We start from the raw sequence: 15,826 nt of genomic DNA, 5'->3' as shown, positions 1-15,826 counted from the left end.
GGGCAGGGCAGTGGAATGGGGAAAAAAACAAGGTCTAGACGTGTTTTTAGAAAAAGATGGAACTACTTTAATGGGAGCGCTGCATTTTTAGATCACTGTGTCACACACGAGACTCTGACACATCCTTCAATGTAAATATAGAAAAACTATTTAAAAAAAGCATAGTTGAATGCAGAAACCTTTTCTGTGTGAAGGGTCCCTTAAAGCTCCTATACACAACACTCTATGACTTCACTTTAGCCCAGGTTTTTGCCCCGATCTGCAGTCTGGACGTGTCGACTATAGTTGCCAAAAGTCTATAATGGGCACGCCACAAACTTTCAAAATTTGTTTTGCTTCAGACTATGATTTTATTCAGTTGGAGGACAACAAAAAAAGATATATATTTTGATTTCAATTTTAAAATCACATTGTCATGCAAAGAGGTACATGTTTCTACGCGAGTTTGTTGTGTTCGTGATGACTTGAAGGTCTGGTAGTGAGTAATCCTCAGTCGTTTAGTGTATGATGTCAAGTTTTTCCTCTATAACCATTAACAAAGTCGGCGAGTATATGACGCATAGTGCTTTAAAACCAGTCCAGATTTTAAAAGCCTATTCCAGCCTTTCGATGTTATTCTCCACAAAGTCCACTACATGTTAATGTCCACAACGGAAGCTGCAGTTGCTATGAATGCCAGCATTATATGTGGAATCATGCTTTGTATTCCCATTCTTGCATAGTGTGATTCAGGTCTAAAACAACCCATAGCCCATTTAGAATTCAACACTGTAAAAAAAAAAAAAAAAAAAAAATCTGCTAAATTTACAGTAAAATAACGGCAGCTGTGGTTGTCATAAATTTACCGTAAAAAATACGGTAGCAACATTTTAGGTTTTACAGACTCAACTTAAATTTACAGTAAAAAAAAACAATTTCATAATCTGATATAATGTTAATTTACCGACGTATTGAAGTACTAATATCGGTTTTGTACCATTGTAATACACTGACAACCACAGTGGTGATTAGAGTCACATGATGAATCAAAGCTCATCACAAGCAGCTTTTCCACGAGCCGAGAAAGTTAATGATAATATATAGAAACTGCAGTGTCATTCATACAAACACTAAACACCATCATGGTAACACGCATGAAATGCAATAAACATTAATTTAACAAAATTAAGTGTAACATAAAACAGTAATGTACATAACAGATAAAAAAAAAACTATGAAGAAAAATAGTTATTTCAACAAAAATACATCAAATGTGAAGCAAAATCTTCCCTGTGAAGCAGGGAATTGTGGGAATGTCAATTTACGTTTTTTCACTGTAAATTATTCAATGATTTGTTCTTTTTGGCATCCAAAAACTGTAAATTTAACGGTATTTTACTGTAAAATAATAATACAGTAAGGTTTTCAAAACTGCTGTTGTTGGCTTTAACACCTTTATCAACGTTTTAAACACAAGAAACCTGCTCACTGCTACATATACAATGCCACCGGGTTCAGCCGGCTATTTATATAAATAGCCAACGTGTTGTACCTGATCTCCAACATAACGCAGCTTCCATCTGAACTGGCTGGTGCCGTGATTAACGGCACAATCTGCTCGTGCTCAGTCAGATCTGGCAACCGCTGGGACCTTCAGAGCACCACTCATCCCCCTCAGCTTAGAGAGCCCGTGTGCTCACGCAGGGCACTTATGCCACTAACGCGCTGATGCTGAACACGAGAGCGGGCCAAAGGCCGAATTCAGAATAACTGCACAGTGCATTCTGCTGAGAGCCCTTTGATGAAGAACCAACCCCATTGAAGCCGCCATTGAAAAAAAAAAAAAAAAAAACTGCATTCTATACACCATGTCTTATTAAAAGGGTGTTAATAAGCACGTCCCACTCCTTAACGCGAGAGCTATTTCGGGTTTAACTATAATTAGACTGTGCACAGGGCTTGCTGACTCAAAGGCCTTTACCCACCAGGGGCATGTTTTCAGGTCATCATAGTTCAAGCGATATGGAAAAAGTCTGCTGTGAGCTTTTCAGAAAGGGACCTTGATGGAACGCCCTGATGTGAGTGATTAAGTGTGGCATGTTACGGGTGATTTTAGGAACGACATTAATCTGAAATGTCACGGCTAAACTAATGAAAAGGGGAGACGGGGAGAGTGAGCGGCAAAGGCTTGACATTGTTTTTTATGTTGCAGCAAAAGGTATTTCAAAGCCTTCCACATCAAATCACTCTAAAGCCTATTAATCCGGCCTTTCCGCACGGTTGGGAAGGCAGGGGGTATGGAAACTTTCCACAGGGGAGCGCAACTGACTCCGCTGATAAAGTAATTAAAGTGTAGAAAGAGCTCTCGGTCAGATAGATGGTCATATAACCATGAGCGTCATGGTCATATCCCAATCGTAGACCTTTTCCCATTGGAGAACTTTGGAGAAATGACTACAGCAGCATTCCAATAAATAAATAAATAAATACATACAATTTCAGAACTCAGAGTTGAAGGTAAATATGAAAAATTAAAGGGATAGTTCAGCCAAGAATGAAAATTCAGTCATTTACCCGCCCTCATGTTGTTCTAAACCCACAAAACATAAATTAAGATATTTTAATGAAACCCGAGGTTTATTTCCCTCCACCTAAAGTCCAGGTAACCAAAACTTAGAAGATCCAAAAAGGTCATAAAACGTGTCGTATAACAAATCCATATGAATCAAGCAGCTTCATCCAAGTCTTGTGAAGACATTCGATCACTTAAGATTAGCAGATTAAATTTAGGCTAAGCTTTTATTAAGATCTAAACCATGATCGACATATAGGCTATATATATATAAGCCTAAATTAAATCTGTTCATCATATAAAGCAAAGAAATCCCAGGTTGGTTTACCTGGAATTTCATTGAAAGGACAGAAATCTCTCAGGTTTGAGTTTTGAAAATTAAGAAAACATTATTGGTTTTGGAACAACGTGACTGAGTAAACGATGACAGATGTAATTGTTAGTTGTCCTTTAAAGCAGTTTAGTCTAAAACCATAGGCCATCAACAGAAGCCTATTTATTTGTACAGGGCTCTAGACTGCGACTAAATGGTCTCATTTGTGACCTTTTTTCACCAAACGAAACAGCGCTACACGAATTGAACCGTGCCACACGGACCGTTCATCAGCTCGGCTCAAAAGACTAGATGAGCTAGAGCGAATGCGTTCACTTGCTGACCGGTCTCGATCACTGAACAGTGCTGTGAGATCCAGTGAGAAGCATTCGAGTTCTCCTAATCACACCAGTAATGTCTCTGCTCCACTAAAGCCAGATGAAACACTGCTGACTTTAACAACACGGATGCTGAAAACAGGGGAAACATTGTGTCAAGACTAGGGGTGTAATGGTACACGTATTCGTATTGAACCGTTCGGTACGAGGCTTTCGGTTCGGTGTTCGGTACGCATTTTCAAACCGAACGGTTCGTTGGACTATTTTTCCTGCCGACCAAAATTTAGTTATTTCAAATGTAGGCGGGTCGCGCGTGGCAAGCGCGCTCATAAAGTAAGAGACGCTGGCGCGACCACAACATTGTCCAACATCAAATGGCAAACGTAATGTAAGCGGAACGAAACTGAGCTACTCGTTATTGTGTGGTTGACGGACCGTTTATCAGTTTGGACCAAAGCAGCGCGAGCCGATCTTGATCACAGCGCTAAGAGATCCAGTAAAGAAATCATTTGAATTCGCCACTTAAGTAATAACATCGCTGCGAGATCTAGTGAGAAACATTCACATTTCTCAGTTAGTAACGGATCAAACAGCGCGTGGAAGCGAGGAAGAAACATTGTGCCATGAATGAACTATCCAGTGTCCACAGATCTGCAACATTTACCATGGATTTACTGTAGTAACACTAACTGCAACCATGGAAGTTTGGCAGGAATAGTAGGCTATAATGCTTTCAAGTAACATTACTTTGGTTTTATTTTGACATTATGAATAAAATTGCTGCCCTCAAATGTTAATCTGAACTAAAAATAGACCTTTGTTTATAACTACTACAATATTAGGCTAAATTTCATTTTTTCCAAGGAGCTGTTTTATATGCTCCTAAGAAGAGTCTATTATAGCTCCATCATTGCTCAAAGTAAAAAATAAATAAACAAAATCACACTTTATTATGTTAGTTTTAATAAAAAAAAAAGAAAAAAGAAAAATTCTCTGGCATTTCTTTCTTTTTGCTGTATCGAAAACGTACCGAACCGTGACACAAGTGTATCGTATTGAACAAAATCCACAAATCACCAACATTTACCATGAATTTACTGTAGTAACACTAACTGTAACCATGGTTTTGTGGCAGAAATGTGGGATAACCATAATTAATTGTATAATATCAAAATGATAACATAGACATGTATTTAAGTAGCAATGGAATGTAATCACAGTTTTTTGTATATAAGATATATAAATCATACTAAATGTGTTTAAGCTATCATGGTAGTGAGATGCTATGTGTGGTTATGATCTACAAATGCATGATATGATGGAAGACCAATTTTAATAAGAGTAGAATTCTAAAAGAATATTTCGATTTTATCCTAAACAATTTAGGCTATTAATTTTTAAGGTTTTTGTTAATAAAAATAAATGTACATCCGCATCTCAAGCTCAAGATACTGCAACTGTCAAATGTGCATTTCCAACAAACAAACAAACATGTAATACTTACATTTTATATAATTAATAATTAATAATTATTTTTGGTGCTACCAAGTCAGGTGCTGGTGCCACCATCTGTATAACTTGGTGGCACTGGTGCTACTGCTCTCAAACGTAAGTCTAGAGCCCTGTTGAACTGAGAAAAATAATAATAATACATATGCCATGTAACATATTGCTTGACTGATCAAATTAACTCTGTTTTAAGGTTACTCTTCCAATTTATAAAAAATTTCAAATGCACTACTTTTTTTCCAGTTCAATGCAAAATAAAACGTCCCGCTGGTATTGATCCTTCAACGAAAGCACATACATTGACCAGGGAATATAGCACTCCAATCATATGGCGTCCATCTTGTGCAGGTTTACATAGAAAAACAATGGAAAAGCAATGCAAAAACGAGTTCTGGTTGAACAGATTCTGAATGACAGAATTTAAATTTTTGGGTGAGCTAACCATTTAACCGCGTCTAAAACCAAAAAACACTTTCTTAGTATCACACCACAAAGACCACCAAGAACAGAGGCGGTTTCATGAACTGTGGAGCGGATGTCCGTGCTGAGGCTAGCCTGAAGCCCAACACAATCATAGGAGACTTTAAAGAAGATTACAGAGAGTTAAGATGATGGCTAGAACACACAAAGCAAAAGACCTGGCTGACCCATTGCATAGTGCCCTAACAAACACACCATACGTATTACTGTAACACAAATCTGCATCTAATGTGACAGAATTAAGCTAGAAAGGCAAAAACGCGATAAAAAAGTAGGCTATGTGAGAATGATTTGCATGGAGTGTAAAATGTAAAGTGTGTCACATTAGGCGACCGCACAGTCAAATCCTTGACTAACCCTAGCCGAGCGACAGATGAGTATTTGCCGTGGGCACCTGCGCCCCATGACAATAGCCAATCAGAAGCTGGCCTTGCAAATAAAACAAACAGCTTTAGAATGTCTCCATGTCAGCTTGATCGCTAATTGAGCCTTGGGAATATAACAGCCCAATTGGATTAAAAAAAAAAAGACACACTTTCCAACGAACAGCCATATTTGTTTTTCTGTTTTCTTTACAGTGTCTTCAATCATCTAACCTTGTCACAATATCCATCTCCACCATCATGCATTGCATGTCCCATTTCTCATTTTCTCTCAGAGTAACTGCTTAATTACACATCTCGGCAGCGCCTGTTCATGTGTGAGTCTGTCAGTGTGTGTGTGTGTGTGTGTGTGTGTGTGTCCTGACCCCCCTCCGGAGACAGCCTTTGCTTTCACACCAAACATCAGATATTCTTGGCTGAGAGTACACAGTGCCTGTGGAAACTTCCAGCGACATTATGCAGTGCTGGGAATCACATCACGTCCTCAACCAGCTGGAGCAAATAGCTGCGAATAAGAGCTGCCTGTTCTCAGCGGTGGAAGCCACAGGTTCCAAGTGCTATCGAATACCTTTAGTTTGTTGGTTTTACAAAGAACAGAACACATCTAGATCACCAAACTGCAGCCTGACCCGAGTCTCTACACCAGAGGATGAGCTCTGCGCACAAACACCTCGATAAGAGGATCTGGAAGGCACCTGTTCCCGGGAATCAAGCGAAAATGAGGATGCACTGACACAAATGAGGACTGATGGCCCAGAGAATTGACAGTGGCCATGTTTCCATCCAAATTTGCGAATTTAAAGGAGCTGTATGTAAGAAATGTATTTCAATTAATCATAAAATGGCCCTGATATGTCACTAGACATTAAGAAATCATGTTCATTTCAAATACTTACATCACTGACAACGGTAGTCCGGCCAGGATATTGTCATTTAAAAAGTGAAGTTGCAGCCCTCAACTGATGTTGATATCTTGTGTTTTGGCCTGAAGTCCCACCCTCCACCTATCTACCAATCACGAAGTCAGTAGTGTTTCGGCATCGGGGTTGCCAGCTCTGCTCTAGTTACCACAGCTACGTAGCAGCCTACGTTCCTGCTGGATCCTGCAGCCTATCTGGCAACCTCGAGTCAGGGGGGGGGTTGATACACCGCTCTATAGTCATTTGAAAGTGATTGCATTACCAGTTTTGGCCACAATCTTACATACGGCTCCTTTAACTCGCAACATCATCAATTAACGCGCAAAATGGGAATATCGCATAAAACATTTGCGAATAAAGCACCATCCAGCGAGCCGAAGAGAACAAAATCGTCACTTCCTGATAATTTGTTGCATATCAATTCGAAAAATGGAAGTTGCAGTAGGAGAAGCCATTGTATATATTCTAGGGCCGTCACTTTTGTGAAAAAATCCTGTTCGATTTTTGAGACATAAGTGTTCATTGAATCGATTGTAAATTGATTTTCCATGTCTAAAGACGTTTCCATTTTAAATGCCAAATATAGGCAAATCCACGGACAACTAACAGGCATTAGGACGAACGTGAAGACGGCGCTTGAGACGCGCACAAGTCAGCAATATTTCTGATGATTTATTGGCGTGAAGTTTCGTGCACAATGACAAACAGGAGTGCAACATTCTCGAGTGTGTGTTTGTCAGAGCCTGCAGTCGCTGTGTGACGCGCGTTCGCTGTGGGCGTATCGTGACGAGCTGGACGCGCTCCGAGAGAAGCCGTTAAAATCGATTCCCTATTTTCGTTTTCGAAACTTGTGTTGGTTGATTGTGCAATCGATTTTTGAATGTAAAGTGACGGCCCTAATATATTCATTTTCGTATAATAAATGACACGAAACACGATCATGTTATCTTGCATTCGAATGCCTGCTGTTTGGGAACGCCGTCATGTAAGACAGTTCTGGCATGTGTTTCCATCATAGTTTATGAGCATGTTTTCTTATTGGACAAATAGAAAAAAATAAAAATAATTATCAGACTCAATTTAACGTATGCACTATAGAAAAATGCTGGGTTGTTTCAACCACATATGTTTGGGTCACATATGGACAAACCCAACCATTGGGTTTTAAAATTTTGCTAAATTAAACAAACCATTGGGTTTAAAAAATTAAATAAATAAATAAATAAATAAACCAACCGTTGGATTTAAAAATGTAAAAAAATATATATATATAATTGCCAAGCATTGGGTTTAAAAATTTACTTAAAATTAAATAAATGGTTGGTTGTCCATATGTGACCCAAACATGGGTTGAAACAACCCAGCAGTTTTTCGAGAGTTTTTTTATTTATTTATGCGCATCTTGGTGTTTTCATCCAGAGGTTTTTATGCAATATCCCAAAATGCACATAAAAATAGGTTTATGGAAACATAGCTACTGCTTACTATAACACTAAATATGAAATGAAACTCAAGAGGCACTGATGCGCTCAAGAAAGATCGAATTTACGAGTTGAATGCACATGAATGCCACCACAAAGTAAATGGATTCATAAATTAAATGCAGACACTCTTGATGTGCATTCTTTAGAAATCATTTTGTTAGAAAGTAGAGTTAAAAATCTTGCTGTATTTATTGTAGAAAAGGTGCATAGTTCAGACCAAAGTGATTTGAACGCACAATGTCGTAATTACAGCTTCCCCTCTCATAATTAAGAGCTTCCCAGGAGGACGTGAATGCAGCAGAAGATACAAGGACTAGCCCAGGTCACGTGAAAATTACAACAACATGCTCAAATTTAACAGAATTCTGATATCTTCAATCATTTTCACCACTACAACATTTTAGGTTTTAACTCACTTTCACGGTAAAAAAAAAAAATGTTTCATTCACTGATATTGTAACATCATTACACACTAGTATTCTGTATAATAGGCTACATTAATAACCGCTCTGTAGTTATTCACTAAAATAATGCAATGCACATTAATTAAACAACATAAGATAATGTAAATAAATGATAAACAAAAAATAACAAGAAACATATTTGTTTTAACAAAATGGCATCATATGGAAAGTCTCACTTAAGAAATCTTTGGGAAAATCAGTTTACATTTTTTCACTGTAAATTAGAAGATGACTTCATTTTTACTTCCAAAGTCTGTGCGTTTAACAGTATTCTACTGTAAAATGACTTAATGTCCCATTAGATCCATTACAGTTTGTCACCGGATATAGTAAGGGAACTTGCCATTTTAAACCAATTAACAAGTTTTGCTTATATTTTTTTGCATAGCAAATTTGTTATATCTTTTTAATTTTTTATTATTCATTTATTTTTGTTCAATAGAGACAGAAAGTGACAAGACAGCAGAGAGGGGAACAGGCTCAGGACTCAATCCACAGGGACTATATCTTTTAGGGGAAGGATGACACTATTAATTTGCTTGATATAATTATGCTTTAAAAAAAGAAAAGGAAAAAAAAAGATATGTATACTTTCAGACAATTGAGAATTTACCTTTTAATAAAGGCAATGCCTAACAACACCCTTTAGCAATGACTATATTTATATGCATGTATGTTTATATGTATGCATGTATGTATGTTTATTTATATGTATGTATGTATGTATGTATGTATGTACACATACATATATATGGGTCAATGACGTGACGTGACATTTTTTTTGTCCAAAGGCCTTAATAATAATAAAAAAAACAAATATATAACATCCAAAGTATGTAAGATAGTACAACTTGATCTCTTTTACTGAATCCAAAAGGTTTTAATTATATTTTACTACATATAAAGGTATTTTAAAGATTTTGAAGTGTCAAAAGGTCATTCGGTAAAACCGATATAGTAAATATTTAAATGGAATAATATTGTTTTTAATAACTAAAAGGAACTACAATAATACAAATATAAAGCAGATAAGGCTCTTTTTCTCCTTTCCCTGTGCAATGTTTTACTTGAATATGTTGGAGTAGTCCAATAAATGATTACATTTATGAGATCAGTGATAATTGTATTTAATATTTCTTCTGTGGTACACACTATATACTATCTCAACATTAATGTCAAATCAGTTTTTAACTTTCAAACCAGTGGTTAAACCCAATGACTTTTTTGGTGACAAATTTTGTCCATCTTGTAAAAAATGACAAAAAACAGTGTTAATTGATTGTACAAACCACAAAATCTTATTGTTAACACCTAGGTAAACTAAAAAATGGTTTCAAATATAGTTAACCATATAAGCCAGCTCTATGCCAAAGTATTAGAGCTGCATGATTAATCGTTAAAAGATTGCAATCTTGATTCAAACACCCACACAATCTCATTCCCCTCATTCTCCGTCTATTATCTATGTCTTATTTCTCTGTTACAAATATTCATAATCACAGAAGTACTAGAATAAAAGTTTATAGTTCAGATATAAACACGTCAATGGAAGTGATCAAAGTAGATCAAAATCACCTTTTGAGAGTAACTTAGTGCTTCGAATAACGATTGTAGCGATTGCATCGTTACGCCAGTAGGTGGCGACAAGTGACTCTTAGATGTATTTGTCATTGAATCGCTCAAGAGATTTGATCAAAAACGCTGATTCATCCAGTACTGAAACAAGTGAAGTATTAACGAGCAAGTCATTCATTGACTCAAATAAAATAATTAATTCTGATTAATTAAACATTTTAAACAGACTGCAGCAATTAATATTTTGTCAGAAGCTCTAGTAAATTACATGTTATTTCGTTTAGTTGTCTGTTGAGAACTGTGGGAGAATCTCTGTTTGAAACAAAAAAATAATTATAGAAATCCAGGATCTTTTCACACACACACACTAAATAAACAGGAGTGGTTCTAGTACAGCTTATAGACACTTACGAGTACGTCGTACTACAGCTGCTGCAGCATAAATTAATTGAACTTTATATTTAATGTATTGTATGCCACCTTGACCCATCTTAAGATCTGTTGAGATAGCATCCGTGTATCTAGCTCCAGTTAAGTATGACACAAGGCCAAAAATATACTACCAGGAATAAAACAGGTCGGCCGACATTTTAAAATCCGTAGTGCTATGATTAACGTAATGGCTTATGCAAATGTAATCAAACGGGTCAAAAAGACAATGTGTACATTACAATTATTCGTTTTGTAAGATGATAATCTAACCCAGACAGTGTCACGGTAGGCAGCGCTTCATTTTCGAGCTGTTGTCAGCAACTAAAATCTCACAGAGCTGTTTGGAAAACAAAACAGGCAGAGCAAAGTTAGTCATCCAAGCCTCTGGCACATATTGCTTTGGGCCCAACTCAAGCAGAATTTGTCACAATGTGCCATGAGAGAGCAGAAACAGGCAAATTAGAGCTGTGCAAATGCACAAAACGATCCATGTGTTTGTGGGGTTCGCGCTGACAGACACCGCAGCTTTGAAGCCACCAGGCATCATTCATTTTCAATGTAAACTGCCGATTTCTGACAACAAGAGCAACAGAGACTGTTGGCAACGTGAGAGAGTTGAGCTGAGCTTGTGCAAATGAGCAGTTGCGACACGTTGTGTGCAAAACGGGAGTGCAGAGACATACAACACCTTTCATATAGAGAGTAAAGCTTGATATAAACATCTTATATATACACGAGTTATCCGCATTATATAGCTGTAATTAAGTATTATGGCACAGTTAAGGCCTGTTCACACCAAGAACGATAACTTTATTAGTGTCCACACCCAACGGATGATAACACTGCTTAATTTAAATGTGTGCGGTCTGCCACTTTAAATGTTCGAGCTCTTTAAAGTCGTGTGGATTCTGATTGGCTGTCAGTGTTTTTATTGAAAAAAAAAAAAATCCTTCTGAAAGCGATCTGAACTACGTCGTTCCTCTTTGTCGTTATTATCGGTATAGTTGTGGTGTGGATTTCCCTGGTCACATTTAATGTTGCTCGATACAATGCAAAATACAGCCAGAATCCACGTGAACGTGACGTTTCGCTCATGTTCAAGCTGGTCATGCAAATTCGCCGCTTTGACCAACAAACAGCTGCTCGGTTTGAAAGTGCCGTGATGCTATTGACAAATGACCTATTTTCGCATGTAAAATTTTGCTGAAATTTCCGATGTACAACCAGCTTTGTATTGTTGCAATGTCAGTAGTGCATGTAAATGAACAATGTGTACTCTGTCTTTACGTTACCTGAACCAAGACATCTTGAGTTTGTCAGAAAAGGTGGTATTTTGTCAGCTCTAGGGCTTTCCTGAAAACTACAGGTTGTACTTGCACGTTCTTGTATCCAGCTCACAGATAGACAGATCGAGTACAGTTCATCATGTTGGAGTTTCCCTACCTTTTTGATAGGGAAGCACCGAAATATCGGCCGCCGAAAACGATCGGCCATTGATAACTAGTCAAAATATAACGAGTCTAATGCACAGAACTGAATGAAGAATAATGTATTGTTATACAGCGGTCAACATTTGAAGTGGATCAAAATCTTTCAAAGTTATACATGACTTCTTGTCTTAGGACAACTTTGATGACCTTTTTTGATCCACTTCAAATGTTGACTGCTGAACGGGGCCTTTATCAGCCAGGCCAATATATCGGTTATATACCTATTTTTGAGGCATATCATCATCATCATCATCATCATTATCATGTCAATATTACACACACCTGGAAAGGGAAGATGTTCTCGCTCCTGCTGTCATCCATCCAGGACTTAGGGTTGAATCCAGGACTGGTGCGGGAGTACTTCTGCTGGGGCATGTGGTTGTTGGGGAAGGTCTTCTTCAGCGGGGAGATGGAGTTGAGAGGCGTCATGCCTCCATTCAGGCCTCTGCGATACTCGCGTCCCTGGGACCCCCCCCACCCGCCGTAACCCCCACCCGGGCTCCAGGAGGTGGAGGAGGGAGAGGGCGAGGGGCTCTGGTAGCTGCCCCACGGGGAGGGAGGCTTGCTCAGGCTGTTGGAGAGATGCGGCAGCTGGCCGAAGGGGGCGTTGCGGTGCGGGAACGGGGGCTGGTGAGGACTGGCCGGGGAACGCCGATGCTGCTGGTGCTGGCTGTGGGGGTGCTGGAAGTGGGGGTGGGGGGGGTGGTGCTGGGAGATTGGACCGATCTGAGGGGAGAAGTTGCCTCCGAAGCCCGGGCTAACATGGTGGGAGAAATTCTGGAACAGCAGCGGGCCGTTGTTGGCGGAGGCCGCCGGGTTGAAGAAGCTGATGTCCTCATTGATGATGGTGGAAGGAGTGGGGGGGATAGCAGCTGACCAGTTGTTGAAACTGGTCAGGGAGGAGGAGGTGCTGGATTGGGCAGCCGTTCCCAGTCCCGAAGGCTCCTGATAGTCAAAGGGCGTCAACACGGGGGAATCCAAACGAAGCTTCTCCTTGCCGTTGGTCCCGTCGGATGACCCACTCTCCACCTTAATCTCTTCAGCGCGAGCCTTTTCCAGCTCGGAGATGATGCCACTCTCCTGGTGTCCGGGCGAGAGCTGTTGTTGTTTCTCTTGGGTCTCTTGCAGCTCCTGCTGCTGGACTTTGGGCTTTTCCGAGCCCAGGATTTCATCTTGCATGTTGCTGTGAGCGCCGGCTGCCGGGAATAGCCATGTCGAACCGGTGTTGGTGCCGTTCCCAGCCGGGGTGCTGTTTATGAAAGCGGCAGGGCTGGCGGTCGCATTTTGGTGGTGGTGTGGGGGTTGCAGGTGAGGGTGGATTCGTACTGGGAAAGCAGACTTGTTGCCAGTGTTGTTCTGCACTAAGACTCCAAACCCGTAATCCCCCATTTATGTTCTCCAGTTCAACCTGGCTCCAACAGTTATTCTTGCTTCCTATGCCCTAAAAAAAAAAATGCATATCCATGGTTAAAATACTCCATGACGCAAGTTGTACAACATAATTCATGACACACTAATAAAGGGTGTGTTTATTGGCAAAAATAAAGGGTGTGTTCACACTTCACTTGGTACGTTTGGTCCGGACCAAAAAAAAAAATGTAGTTCTGGTCCGCTTAGCGTTCATTTTTGGCGGCATTTTTAACACCGAAGCTAAAGATACTGAGCCTAAAGGCATATGGATACGTTTACAACCTAATTGGCCGGCTTTTATGACATAGCCTATATTTCGCGACTGAACTTACCGAACGTCCAAAACAATGTTTTGTGTGCACTCGTTGTAAGTGTAGTATGTGTAGCCTACATATGGTGGTATTTTAACCAGCTCGGTTAACTCGTGAACAGCTTATAAAATGTGTAAAGTAGTCAAAATAGTGGGAGGAATCCCTCCGTCACACCCAAACGAAGATCTGCTGCGAGGAGACGGGGTTCTGATGCCTGAACCCAACTGTGATGGGCAACATCATGAATATGATGAGAACACACCGGTTTAGGGTCGCATCTTGTGGCATCACGTCCCTTATTGGTTCGTTTACATGTCTTTGGTCCATGTTGCATTCATATATCATTCGAACCGCACCAGAGTTCGTTTGGGAGACCCATCTTTTCAGGGGTCTCGGTCCACTTGTTTGGTGCGCACCGGGGTTCGGATGGCACACTGATTCAAATGAACCGCACTATTGCATCAGGGTTCGTGTTTTAACCGAAACAAACATGCCAAGAAGTGTGAACACACCCAAAGTCTCCAAAGGGGGTTTTCACAGTGATGCCATTGAAGAACCATATTTGGTTCCCAAAAGAACCATTCAGAGAACAGTTATTAACCATCATTTTCTTAGTGTGAAGAACACTTTATATAATCTTAAGAACCTTTGTCCACTATAAAGAACCTTTTTGTGGAATGGATGGAAACGTTGCATGGATGTTAAAGGGTCTTTATTTATAATAGTGTGGAAACACTGAGGACACCCTTTGGTGAGAGACTATGTGGCACTCTGCCACAAGTACTGACAGTAAAGGTATATTTGATGATCGTGTCATATCATTAATTCCTCGACGATGTTGACGGTGTATGCCATACTGGCTATAACACAAGTTATAAAGGTCTCTCGGGCTCTAATTATAGATTCGTGACGTCTCATCTTCAGCTAACAGCTAACAGGCTACCGGCTTATTCAACAGGAACTGCTAAAAGGCTTCATATCAAGCGAAAGGCCGACTCGACCGTGTTTTTCTGACGCAAAAATAACACAGTCAGGTAGCTTACACGACAAATCACCTCATCTGTTATTATAAATTAAATATCATCTGAGGGAAAAAAAGGTTCTTCCCTTTTTAACGAACGAACGCTCGATCAGAAAAATGATGACGTCTTCTGCTCGCGAGCTACAATACGCACAATACTGCACGATTTAACACATATAAAGCCACAACACACATGTAATATTAGGGATTGATCATAAATACGTTCACAAAGACAATAAATAAATTCATTTTTCACCTTGGTGGCTGATCCGAGCGATGACTGAGGACTCGTTCCAGATATCACAACGCAAACTTAACGCAGAAGCTCGAATACACCGGTGACCTGATATTATGATATTTATAATCCGTCAAGAGTGTCTATGTGTTTTCTCCCTTCCTCGTCTTGACGTGTCCTGCCTTCTCAATGACACATCCCTGTCTCGCTTTAGCCAGCTGCTAACCTTTAAATCACTTGCGTAGACGATTCTACGTCATTGACTTCAATATACAAAGACTAGTTTAGTTACTGGTGAACTACAAAGCGTTCATGCGTCCTTTTCATTGTTGGATTTTTGTTTCTCTGTATTATTTTTTGTAATTTTTTTTTTTTTCCACCAGCGCACTTCTATTCCCTTCGCTGTGCTGCCGCTGCTGTCCTTTTCCTCTCCAATCTACTGAAGCCAAATGACAAGGAGACCCAGTCCACACACACTTCCGGCTAAAGCCCCGCCTCCATTGCGTCAGACCACGCCCACGGGAACCTCACAAGCCGTCTGTTCCGCCCACGCCGGTTGAGAACAAGGAATTTAATTGGTCAGAACGCAAGTTATTCCCGCCCACTTTTTCCTCATTTGAATGCGATTCATAAATATGTGTCTTCCCTTTAAGGTCATAGCCTATGCCTCGAAATCTCCGCCCTATAAGGTCAATAAGCCTATTAGGGATTATTTTGTGTATTTGTATGTATTTGCATCACCATCTGCAATATGTTTAAATGCAAGTATCCTCATGATTTCTCCTGTCCCCCTGGTGTCAGAATACTGTAGCTTGTGCAAATGTGTGTGTCCCCTTTCTTAAGTCACTGGTAGGAATTGAATCAGCAGGGGTGAGCTTTTCTCTGCTGCGATGACACCTGCTTGCACCCT

At 39.8% G+C, this 15,826-nt stretch overlaps 1 protein-coding gene across 2 annotated transcripts in view; it reads right to left on the bottom strand.

Annotated features, from left to right (window-relative positions):
• Nucleotides 1-15,363, bottom strand: part of cpeb4b (cytoplasmic polyadenylation element binding protein 4b) — a 32,725-nt gene extending 17,362 nt beyond the window's left edge. For both annotated transcript variants that reach the window (XM_084387577.1, XM_084387578.1), the window contains exons 1-2: nucleotides 14,938-15,363; nucleotides 12,222-13,380 (exon numbers count right to left, since the gene is read on the bottom strand). In XM_084387577.1, the coding sequence (XP_084243703.1) occupies nucleotides 12,222-13,328 (1,107 nt within the window). In that variant the 5' untranslated portion in view covers nucleotides 13,329-13,380; nucleotides 14,938-15,363. The remainder of the gene's footprint in view (nucleotides 1-12,221; nucleotides 13,381-14,937) is intronic.
• Nucleotides 15,364-15,826: the final 463 nt, after the last annotated feature.

Source organism: Rutilus rutilus, assembly GCF_951802725.1.
Source record: "Rutilus rutilus genome assembly, chromosome: 18".
NCBI lineage: Eukaryota > Metazoa > Chordata > Actinopteri > Cypriniformes > Leuciscidae > Rutilus > Rutilus rutilus.
This window is presented reverse-complemented; position numbering and strand designations above follow the sequence as displayed.